Source organism: Patella vulgata, chromosome 8 (assembly GCF_932274485.2).
Source record: "Patella vulgata chromosome 8, xgPatVulg1.2, whole genome shotgun sequence".
Taxonomy (NCBI): domain Eukaryota; kingdom Metazoa; phylum Mollusca; class Gastropoda; family Patellidae; genus Patella; species Patella vulgata.
In genome coordinates, this window is record NC_065886.2 from 1352794 (window position 1) to 1366059 (window position 13266).

At 36.0% G+C, this 13266-nt stretch overlaps 1 protein-coding gene across 1 annotated transcript; it reads right to left on the reverse strand.

Annotated features, from left to right (window-relative positions):
• Positions 1 to 1288: 1288 nt before the first annotated feature.
• On the reverse strand, positions 1289 to 11261 carry LOC126830600 (uncharacterized). Its single transcript, XM_050560997.2, has 10 exons — positions 11256 to 11261; positions 10298 to 10601; positions 8879 to 8926; positions 8035 to 8246; positions 7706 to 7795; positions 5928 to 6234; positions 5342 to 5551; positions 3903 to 4025; positions 2621 to 2738; positions 1289 to 1553 (listed from the first exon to the last, which is right to left on the reverse strand). The coding sequence occupies exons 1-10, from the start codon at positions 11259 to 11261 to the stop codon at positions 1304 to 1306; spliced, it is 1668 nt and encodes a 555-aa protein (XP_050416954.2). The 3' UTR covers positions 1289 to 1303.
• Between the last annotated feature and the right edge of the window lie 2005 nt (positions 11262 to 13266).

The window sequence follows — 13266 nt, forward strand, 5'->3', positions numbered from 1 at the left end:
TATATGTGGAATATCAGGGCCGTGTATGTATATTTTATTACCGTCACAAATACGTATTTATAAAGTTTTATCACTGAAAGTACGTAAAGTGTGAATATTTATGTCCACGGAATATGGACCTGTGACACAGAATTAACATGATCGTTAGTGTTTTGAAGCCGGTGCCAGAATAGTATCATATAGTTTCTGGCAGCCCTAATGAACAAACTAACAAGATATCTTGTAATATAATTTAACTGATGCATTGCTAATGTACTTTCTAGATTACATATTACGATAGAATGAAATGTTTAATACCATGGAGCAGTATGCATGTCTTGTTTGATTTTTGTCTGCAATGCTGTACAAATCATAAATTGGACTTTTATTTACATGTAAATCCTATAATCAACTCTTAGGACAATCGTATGGCCACGATTTAAATGTTATATGAATAATTATTTAGACATTCCTCACTTGACGAGCCCATTATCAACTCTTTAGAATATCAGGGGGGATCGTCGTTTTAGAATCAACTCTTTAGAACATCAGGGGGGGGGGGGCGGGCGTCGTTTTCAATTGATTGAAACACGAGAGTCATTGAAATTGCACAATCGAGACTTAGTTTATCGGAGCAGTGATACTACACAATCGGGATTATACTATGAGCACTTCTGAACAGCTGATAACTAGTAGTTAGGTATGTCTAAAGATCACGATTCTTTTCGATATTCGTGCATGTCAGATTGTAACTTCGTGGTTTATGGTCCCTGACTGTACGAAAAATCACGTTCGTTTTACAGCGTGTGAACTCTCTAGAGGTCACAATATTTAGTCTATTCGATTTTAAAATCGCTTCATATAGTTTTATACAGTGATGATGCTTGAACTCAAATTTCGTATAACTATTAAGTATATTGGAGTCGGTTGTCTAACTAGTGAGATTTAGTAAAGCAAGTTTGAGACTAGTACACAGAGTGTCATGTCATGTCCATGTCACGATCTTTAACAATACCACCTTTGTTAGTCCAAACGTAAAACAACACGCCTTATTAGAAAATAGAATGGAAAGGTATTAAGAAAAAGGAAGGTATATTCGGTGTTCTATCAAAGATAAGCATACGTATCCTGATGCACTACATTGACATTCTGGTCGATAATCATAACCAAATAATCCCCGAGTACCCTGGATTGGAATACGGATACGCTTTCGGGAAGATGATGCGAAATATAGTCTTTTTAGTTAAAAGAAGAATGGTTTAAACAGTTTTATTTTCAAGGTTTAAAACATTTAGTATTGTCATCGAGAACATTGTTAAACCATTTATCCTATTAATGATGAACCTGATTTAGCATAATAACAAAAATGTAATTTGTGCAGATCGTGTCCACCATCATCAAAAGGGTGGGCTCCTGTAACCTTGTCGTGACCGTGGTAATTGTCATCTGTCCATACTATATATTCTTCCCTCACAACCATGTCCTTTATATGCTGACATTCTCGGGTATATTTAAACAAAATGAAGGGTTTTTCTGTTGGTAGCAGGATTTCATGGGTGGGTAAAGCATCCTGTCTGAAATTATGAATGATAAAAATCAGTTTCAACGTCTTTAAGTCGCCACTCGCTCTATAACTACCAGGCGAGTAACTGATAGGACTAACATCACGGGCTGACAGAGAGGGGGGTGGAAATGATATGGTGTAACATCACGGGCTGACAGAGAGTGGGGTGGAAAGGATATGGTGTAACATCACGGGCTGACAGAGAGTGGGGTGGAAAGGATATGGTGTTAACTGATTAAGCAGTTGGAATAAAGATTATTATTATTAAAAATTATAACATCTCATATATAGTAAGTTATTTACTACAATCGTATTATCAATTGAATATTTTACCTATAACACAGAACTGATCATGTGTTGGTATCGCACTGGTATTATAAATGGAATATTTTACACTATGATAGTGATAGGGTTATGATAATTTATCGAAATCTATTGTTTATTAGCAATCAAACTTTCTAGAATCGTCCTTTGGAATCTTTTGTAACCACGTGGTCGATGTTCTCGATTTATCTCACGGTTTTTCGAGAAATTATCTCTCTGTTGTAATCCAAGTTTAGGATTCATGTTGTTGGTTGTTACCAAGACGGATTCAAGATTATTCATCCTGTTTAATTCTGCCAATTATTGAGTTACTACGTAGACGTCAAGACGACATCTTAAAGAGAACTGTCTACAACTGACTACTTCAGAGCTGAGAGAAAAGGAGACTTCAACCGAATACTGATAAAGCTGGAAGAATACTGTAAGTAATATCTTGTACATTGATTATAATCAAAGTTGTTATATTTGTACCTATACACATTTCCCCTAATAGTATTTTATAATTTGTAATTTTTTATATTCAAACTTGTATTTGTTCTAATATTATTTTATTATTAATAATATTAATGAATTATTATATATTATTAAATCGGTTGTTGTGTAGATTTGTCTGATCGAGTTATTGGGTGGATTTTAAATCTGTAAACTACACAGAAAACTGTATTGGTATCATTTATAATGTAATATTTTACCCTACGACAGAAAACTGATCCTGTTTTGGTATCATACTGGTATTTATCATTGGATACTTACCTACAACAAAAATCTATTCTTGTATCGGCATCGTACTGGCCGTCTGGTACAGTTCCGCCCTGAAAATTATGATTTCTCGTGTCATTATCATCCCAGAAGATGGATCCCGATTGGAAGCCTGTGGAGAATGGAAAACATACAAACATGTATCAGGTTGTATAAGTATGAATGTAGTGATTAGACTATCACTACAACTGAATTTATAGGATTCATATACTACTAACAGGACCATGGCGTGGCATTCTATAACATCTTGATCAGACTATCACAACAACTGAATTTATAGGATTCATATACTACTAACAGGACCACGACAATGCATTATATAACATCTCGTATTCTGTCGCTCTTTAAACTTTCTTATTACTAAGATAGCGCTGTCACAGGAGAAAAACTTGTGTAGCACAATGGGTCGTCTGTCAGACATGGAGAACGGGAGGTAGCTAAAACCGGTCGCCACATCCGGCGTATAACCCATGCATCTTTTCTTACTACATATTTTGGAACAGCCCGTGATCGTCTAGTATTGTTTCTGGTCGCATATATAATTCCTGGACGTATCTTTAAATGTCATTCTGACATTCCCCATTAATGACGACTTTACATTGTGTTTGAATATACTGCATCTTAAATGATATCATGAACAGGAACAACAAATACCAGAGTTTCTTGATTACAGTTTTATATTAAGCTCCAATACGTAAGATATATAGTTACAAGCATTATAATAAAGTCATTCTCTCTAACCCGCTCCCATGAAGACTCAGCGAGTCTGCTAGCGGAAATTCCTACATCTCCTCCCTACAAGAACTACATTGCTGTCTGCCGTAGAACGCACACTTTATTAATTATATATTCTCAGATTCACAGCCATTAATCATGTGATTGGTCACTCATGCCAAAGATGAAATGGTAACTTTCCAATAACGCGTTTTTAGAAATCTATCCTTGAACTTAGACCTCCTTTCCTGTTATTCTCGCAATATTTCTTAAACAATTTAAGTTGCGTTTTGATAAACTCATGCCATAACTAATTTATTGACAATGAAGAATAGAAATAAAATATATGTATTTATCAAATTGTAACTCATGTCCTCTCGTTCACAATTGACAAGAGATGTGTTGTAGACAAATGTAGGTGTGGTCCGAATTGGTCGAATTGAACTGAAATAACGACGTTATGTCTGGTCCAATATTTGTTTTAGTCCCTTTTAATATTATTTTGTCAACCCATGTTTTAACTTTTCCTACACCCCAAGAAAACGTCCATGTAATAATTTACCTTTAGGACAGTCGCCATATTTCAGAATACAATAATCTCCAGCTGGCCAATCACCATCATATTCAGTGATTTTATTATCTCCCTTCATACAGAACTCTATGTCGATATCCCGACCTTTGGTACCTGAAAATGTTCCAAACAACAAATCGGCAATTATCATCCCATGATACAGCGGTTTAGGTGTGTCGGACCAATGTCGATCTTATGATGCGGTTGTAGAGTAGGCTTGGCAGACAAACACAGTACGTAAAGCCCAAGTTATGATATGATTGTAGTTTAGATGTGTCAAACCCACCTCATATATGACGGTTTATGTGTGTGGTAGTAGTATATAGGTGGTATAGGTGTTATGTGATGGTGATGGTGTGTAGTTGTAGTATAGGTGTGTAATATATTTGTGGTATAGGTAGGTAGTTGTAGTCTTGGTGTGTAGTTGTAGTTGTAGTATGGGTGTGTAGTTGTAATATAGGTATGCAGTTGTAGTATAGGTTTGTATTATAGATGTGTAGTTGTAGTATTGGTGTGTACTTGTAGTATAGGTGTGTACACGTAGTATAGGTATGTAGTTGTAGTATATGTGTTTTTTGTAGTATATATATGTAGTTTTAGTATAGGTGGTATTTTTAGTACAGTCGTGTAGTAGTGTGGGTGTGTAGTTGTGGTATAGGTGAGTAGTTGTAGGTTAGGTTGTAGCTGTAGTATAGGTGTGTAGTTTTAGTATAGGTGTGTAGCTGTAGTATGGGTATAAAGGTGTGTAGTTGTAGTATAGGTGTGTAGTATATATGTGGTATAGGTGTGTAAAGTAGTATAGGTGTGTAGTATAGGTGTGTAGCTGTCGTATGGGTATAAAGGTGTGTAGTTGTAGTATAGGTGTGTAGTATATATTTGGTATAGGTGTGTAAAGTAGTATAGGTGTGTAGTTGTAGTATAGGTGTGTAGCTGTCGTATGGGTATAAAGGTGTGTAGTTGTAGTATAGGTGTGTAGTATATATGTGGTATAGGTGTGTAGTTGTAGTATAGGCGTGTAGCTGTAGTATGGGTATAAAGGTGTGTAGTTGTAGTATAGGTATGTAGTATATATGTGGTATAGGTGTGTAAAGTAGTATAGGTGTGTAGTTGTAGTATAGGTGTGTAGCTGTAGTATGGGTATAAAGGTGTGTAGTTGTAGTATAGGTGTGTAGTATATATGTGGTATAGGTGTGTAGCTGTAGTATAGGTGTGTAGGTTTAGGTTAGGGGTGTCAGGCCAAAATCCATCCCATGCTATATTTATAATTTCGACAAAACGCAAGGTAACGTTCACTCTTTGGCACCCTTTGTTTGTTTTAGAAACGGACACGGATGTTTCATAACGTTTAAAGTATACTAACGGACATGGATCATGTATACCGTTTAAGATATGAAAATTAAGATCTGGTGTGTGAAGTTTATGAAAATTACCTGCTATATGGTTAGGATTAGACCACTCGTTACTATTTTTGATGTAGTAATTTGAAGCAAATTCTGAGGTCTTAGCTCTATGACGGCTGTAATCATCGTAATGTCTCATTCCTTCATGCCAAGTGACTCTACCAGCGGGGCATCCAGAAGTAGTTTTTATAAGACCATATGTTCCAGATGGCCATGTAAGAGGAATCCGTAGCTGAGGATCTAACAACAGAAAACACAATAAATGTAGAAGTAGTTTTTCTAAGACCATTTGTTCCAGATGGCCATGTAACAGGAATCCGTAGCCGAGGATCTAAGAAAAGTAAAGACATGCATGTAAAAGCAGATTTTCTAAGATCATGTTACCGATGAGTGGAATCCGTATAACAAAATAAGATAACCAATAAAGAGAATAGATGATGATTCAGGAAGATACAAACTCAGTCGTATACTACTGTGATGTCTTCTGTATTAATTTTGATTTATATGCATGTTAGATCGAGTTAGGATCTGAATTAATTTAGTTTAAACTTGGTTTTAATTTATGTGCACGTTACATTTAGTTACGATCTGATAAGTTTAAAGTTTAAAGGCTAACCTGTGGGTGGTGTAAATAGTTTGAATTTAGCATAACCAGTTAAGGCCGTCACTAGATGGATTTGTTTGAATCGTAAAACAGACAACGAGTGACCACAAGCCTTCAAAACTGACGATCCTTGCCAGTAATCTTTATTTAGAGCTTCTGCAATAGTTTTGATGGTAAGACCAATTGGTTCTGGTTGATTGGTACTACCAGATGTAAGAGTTGATTGATAGGTTCCAAACCGAAGCTTATATGCACTACTCGCTTTAAAAGTTTTGAAATCTAAACTAAGAAATCCGCCAACCGACAATCCAAATCCTCCCTAAAATGAATAATCACAAATGTAGACGAATGTATACCCTACCCTCTTTCTGTTCTAATAGGTCTTACTAATTCAAGTATCATGATGAATGCAAAGACTCCAACAGCTTTAGAACAGAAGTATGAGCAGACTGGTATTTTCACATTCCAGCTTAATAATGTGGGGTACCAAACGAAAAGAGTAGGAGTACAAACGATATTAAGGATTAATAGTAATCCCTTCATTTACTTTAATGTGCAATCCATCACATTTCTTAGCATGTTGAATTTTATTATTTTATTATACGCTCACATTTCAGTGTTGTCGTATTATGTCGTCAACCAATCCGACGGTCCGTCTGTTACTAATTCTTTTGTAAACGCGACAGAGGCTGTCAAAATCGAAGGATTTGGTGTGAAGCTTTGGGGTCGTGAGAGGACGAAAACTATCCATGTTTAGCGTTCTGCGACCTATTGTACAACAATTATGCTCTGTTTTCCGAAAACCGTATGATTTTCGACTTGAAATAATATTCATAGAGTATTGTGGTGTTTTTCACCACAAGAGTTCCACAAGATATTTAACTTTTTTTCCACACGATTTTCGACTTTTGATACACTGTTTTGGGTTTGTGGTGTTTTTTACCACAAGGGTTCCACAAGATATTTTGGCCTTTTTTAAAAATTCTTCACAGACCTCCCTAAGTGCCTGTGTCGTACCACATTCCACAAATGTATTTTGGGTCTGTGGTCGAAAAATATTGTGAAATGTGGTACTACACAGGCAAATAGGGCGTCTGAGAAGAAATTTTTGAAAAAATTGCTATTTTTTCTATGTCCAATATCTTGTGGAACTCTTGTGGTGAAAATTTTGTAGAATATACTTTCCTCACATCTTACAAGATGATTTGTTTTTAAACAATATTTTTATTCAGGCTGTCTGAATGGAATTGGGGAACAGGCTGATAGGATAAACTATTATTTTTCAAGCAAAATAAAAAGAAAATGTTTCCAAACGCCCCCAAACCTTGCCACGAAAGCGATATACTCTAAGGTTTGTAGCGGATTCCTTTTATATTTAGTGGTTGATGGGTCCTTTTGGAATTTGGTGTGAAGCATTGTTAAGCCTTATAAATATTCAGCATTCCACGACTTTTTGCTAATTATGGAGTTAACTGATTGTTTTTCAAATTTTGCTTGACGGACTGAGGTCATGAGCGGACAAGTATTGATGTTCGGTTTTAACGAATTCTTTTGAAATGTTGTGTGGAGCACTGTGGTCGAACCCTATTGATATTTAGAGCTCTACGACATTTAGTACAGGAGTTATGCCCCCTTTGCCGACAACAGGGGCTAACAACTATTGCACGGAAAGGTAACTGATCACACAATAACATAGGGTTCGTCATCTCATGGCCACAGTCTTTCATGCAAAATTTTAAAACAATCACGCTTTGAGTACTAAAAACTAATAGAAATTTGTGTTAACTTACACTTTTCTGTACGTGCTTTATAAATTCTGTCCTAGAAGATTCATATCTTTTGATTAATTTTGTACCAAAATCAACTTGCATTACCACGTGCTGTAAGATAAGATAAATACGATAGTATTCCATGTCTGCTTTCTGTTCATATCAATAATTAAAAATATAAGTTTATGATATCAGTCAATTCAGTTATAAGTTTATGATATTAGTATATTCATATAATAACTTTAAACAAGACAACAGTATGCCATCCTCATCTCTCGCTAATCACAAAATAAATACTTGGTTCTCTAAGAGGTGGACGACAATGGAACTTGTATCAATAATGAACAAACCGTTCCCCAGTCGTCCAGGAACTTCATATAAACCGCACTGTTATATAATACAGGAAGGGAACAAAGAGCGGCTGCAAAGTTGATGGTAACATGAAGATTGTGCTGTGAAGAGAGTTCCTCGGTGAATCTGGCAGTTCCCAAATTACAAATAGTTTCATCATCAAAGATGACGTTTCCGGCTTTATTGGTTTCACTGTATGCTCGTTTATATCCTGTAATATTGAGTTTAGAATTTGAAAGCCATGTTTGGTTAAAATTCAATAAGCTATTAAAATAATAATACGATGAAGCAATATTATCAATAATAATAATGATAATAATATCATGATTACATTCAAGTACTTTCTCGTTGGTAGATACAACTATTTTGAACACAATGGGATTTCAATGCTGACTTGAATGTTTCCATTCATTTGGATTTTAATTGGTAATTGATTTCAGAGTGTTGCAAACGCAAAAGATGTTTCCTGAGTTCCGGTGCGAATGGTGGTGTGGTAAACGATCTTTTGAAGAAGAGCGTAGTCCTCTGCCAGATTTATTGTGTTCAAGGATTTCTTTTATATCGTTCGGCATTTTGTCATTTAGTCCTTTGTATGTAAGCAGTAAGATTTTGAAAATGATCCACTGTTTTATAGCAAGCCAATGTGCTTTTGAAAGTACAGGTGTTATATGCTCACGTTCATAGGTTTTAGTTAAGAGTCTTCCAGCTGTGTTCTGTACCATGATCAATTTGTGATTAATGTATAATGTATTATTAACATAATAACAACCCACTAGTTCGAACGGACACTGAACAATATTAAATATTTTGTAGGACACTAATGAGAGCAATGTACTAACTTACCTGCACTTAAACTGAAAGCTGCTGTGGCAACTCCTGTATTACCTTGTCCTACATAGGGCATTAAACATAATATTAATATAAAGTTCACATACTGAGGCTAAGAATTAAGTAAATTATCATGTCTTTATTCCATACAACTATATATTATTTTCTTTGAGCGGCTTTCAGCAATTGACAAGTGTAGTAAACACAAAAACATAATATGGAACACAATTACTATTTTAATTAATTTAACGTTTAAATTAATGTACAACTAGGGTTTCTTATCATATTTAATAGTAAGTGCAGGGGCACTGCACCACACAAAATTTACACAAAAACAAATACACGGGCAAGACATCATACTCAGAAAAAACACAAACAAGCAAACAATTAAAAAAAAATGAATGGATCTGGGGGCTAGCCGTAAGCGTCCACTGCCCTGTACAGTCCCGTGTCAGTAGTGACACAGACTTCACTCAAATTTGAAAGCAATCAGGAATGCAACCCAAAGAAACCATTGTATAATGTCAGCATGGGTCATGATCTGCTATATGCTACAAGAAATACGAATGCAAGCATATGTAGTTAAAATTTCAACTATATAAGTAACCACATCGGTGAAATGTATAAAAAAAAATAGTCTAAATCTAAATCAGTCAAGAAAACGTTTCAGTATTCAATGGAATCAAGGTATATTGAATACATGATATAGGGTACATGTTCCATCCGTCACAAAAACAAAACTGAATACAAAAAAGCGAATAGGAAATATTAAAATTCTCATTTCTATTTCGTATCACAATATATCAGTTTATATATAGGGTACACCTAGTGTTAAAGGAGAACTACTCCTGGCATCTAGGAGCCACGGTAGCTAAGTGGGTGAGACGCTGGCTCGCTAGCCTGCAGGTCGCGTGTTCGATCGATCCCTAAATTGACCGAGAAAGTTAGTGTTAAAGGGGAAGTACTCTTAACAACTATCACAAGTAACATTAACATTCTAAATGTATAAATATAAAGAACATGACAAAGTAAAGTACATGGTCTTGTATTTGCCATGAGAACGTGTCAAAAGAAGAGGCACATCCATGGCGTGATTTATATTATATTCATGGTCTCTTCTGTTGATGTAAAATATCTGTATACATTGTAGGTGATGTCCGTGGGTTTGTCTTGTGAGTTTGTTATCTGTGTTGGTGTCGCCCTGCACTTACTAATAGCAGTGTTTGAAACAGAACAAGCGGCTTATACTGTTTACATCGCAGAAACATAATTAAGGAATTGTTTACCGACTGTGACGACATCAGAGAAAACATGAATATAAATAGTGAATACAATATACCCAACAAATCTCAAAGAGAAAATTAACCAAGATAGTATGTTGCTTTTAGAAAACAATGGCCAACTGATCATCTTGTTGGATAATTACCACCATACCTGAAGCAGTTACGCCAACACCAAGCCTCGACTGGTAAGACTTGCTTCCATAATAAACATGTGTTGATTTCTGCTGTAAGCAGCTATGTCTCGGCTTATAAGCAACTTCTTTTGGGACGGTCCCTGAAGACAGCTGTAATATTTTTCTTACACCGTTCAGTCCTGGATCGACGCCACCAGCACCCCCAACTCCCCCTTCTGGATTAGCTTTCAATAAATTGTAGCCAATTCCAACAAAGTCTATCCCTGGACTATATCCATGAACAAGATGGCCGACCAGCACCAATAATGTCAATTCTAACACCTAAAATGGAGAAATTCCAGTACATAGAGAGTTACCAATGGATTCAGTGCCTAGTACTTCTCGCGATTATTATATATATAAAATAATTAAAACTTTGTTTAGCAATAAGCCAACATAATAATATCTGCATGTTTTATATCGCGATCTATCTAGCATGTACATCAATTTTTACATATATAATACTTGTCTATACTAATATGATAAATATGATAAAAGGGTGCGTGGTTTTAATTACAAGGTGGGGTGGTTTCAACGTCAGTTGCAAGGTGCGTGGTTTTAATATACATTACAAGGTGCGTGGTTTTAATTGCAAGGTGCGTGGTTTTAACGTCAGTTACAAGGTGTGTGGTTTTAATTGGAGACCTTGACTAAAGAGCACGGTCATTTCGTTCAAGTTTCTTTCAATAATTCGCTAGCGCGTAGGACCTTTAACAATGGAAGGAAACAGGAGGACCCGGAGAAAACCCACGAGGTTGGACAGGCAACCCTACTCCTTGTCACGTACAAGCGGTTATTCGAAACCACGCCACTTGATGACAGACCTTGTGATCAAACTCGCACGCGTCAACCATTCATCCCCCCCCCCCGTGACTAAAGAAAATAACATTATTAACAAACTTGACTAAAGACAATAACATTATTAACAAAACTTACCTGCATCGTGCCAGGCAATCAAATAACTTATAAATAAAACGGACCAGATAAAATGACAGGAATTTGTATTAGTTCACCTACACGTGCTTATCAGCGATTTTGTCACATAGATCGGCACGATTCTATAATAATTGTACGTCCTTGGGTTATCGACTGGTTTAATAAAGGCGGACGTACGCCATACATTGTTTTATGAAGGATTTTCTCCCCGAGCAAGGGGTTACGGTCTACATATATTATGAATTTCAATTGTCAAGAGTTTTTCTCTTTTGTTTTGTCGCACCCGGCCCTCTGACCTACACTACAAACAAGAGGAAACGACTCTGGAAAATCAAGTGAGGGTTTAACAGTATTTAACGCATTGCTTTTCAAGTTTATGGACCCTCTAGAGCCCATCCTTTCTGGTTTGATGTTTGTCAGCAGGAGACTACAATATCCAATATAGAGGAAAACATCGTTAAATGAAGAGGGCGCGCGTAGATGTCTCAGACGTCATTCTCCAAATTAGTTAATAATAAATATGTGATTTATATGTATCTATCTGCCTACCATACTGACTTACAAATTAGTTAATAAATATATTATCTGTCTACCATACTGACTTACAAATTGTATGCTTATGAATGAGACGGACAGCCAGAGAATCCCCAGAGAATGTCTCCTTATCTGGATATCTTAATGAATAGCTTAAAGTTAATTCCCACATCAGATGGTTCTGGCTCGAGATCGAGTCATACAATATCAGTGCTCAAATCCTTGTGCTAAAAAAAATTACCTTCTTATCAACCTGTTTCATCTGTGATCACCACGACGTAAATGAGCAAAGTTCAGTCACGGGGTCGCACATGCACTGAAAGTAGCAAACAATTGCCTTTTAAAAATACGTGGTTACGAACTTGATTAAAATATTGGCTTAAACTCGGTGATTTTATTTCTCATTTTAGTTGATTGTACCCAATGACGTATATATTGTAACGGTTCTCGGTTAAGAGTCAATTCATGTAGTTTCGTTATTTTTCTATCTTTTAAACACACCCTCGCAGCAACTTACCGACACCATAAGACTACATACTGTTCGCAGTGTTTCGTTTGATTAGTCCCACTACTCACTGCTGTAAAGAAAGCAAATTCTTGTTCTGAATTATGATTGGTCAATAGTCCGATTAACAACCGATAGCTTACTGCGTAACAATACCAAACAGAGCTCCAAATTGGACCAAATATGTTTACATAACGATTTTATTATGCCCAATTAACCAGTGCATAGCAGAATATTGCAGAAAAACTTATTGCGGGACAAACAAGGCTATCAACTGTCAACACGGATATAATGTAAACAATATTGTTTTGAGACGAACAGTACTTTCACCGTTTTAATACCTTAAATCACTGTCCAAAGTTTTAGGGAAGACCCCAGATTAAACGAAGGGCTCTCATGTTGCTGTGCTTGGGGATAGATTTGATTGAACGGGAAGAATAGACACACTCCTTCAAAAGCGCAAGTGTCAGAAGCCAATCCAGCAATGGTCAGTGAGGAATTTATCGGGTCATTGCTTCAGGAATATGAAAGACTATGAAATTTACTTTTATTTAACGGTAAAACTATGTGGTTAGTTGCCGTCTTAGTGAGTTCAGAAGTTAGGTTGTTGCTGGCTCTAAATACGCACACAAAAATTAGACCAGAAATTAGCTGAACGAAATGTATATCCGTAGTCTTGATTAACCACGCTTGTATGATTAAAGTAAACTTACGATACTGGTCAAAGCACTCGATTTCTAATCTTTTTAGGGCGTGTTTCGTGAGCTCTATTTTAGGTGTGTATTTATTTTCATATCTATATGTGATAATTATTGGAAACATAATAGGATTATTATAAAGGATATTTAACTTCTACAATATAGTAGGCACTTTCTGCATATTGCGTTTACATAGTAAGCCACGAATTTCTCCGTACGTTTTAATTATGGTCTAATGTATTTATAAAAATCAGCCGAAAATGTAATTGATATT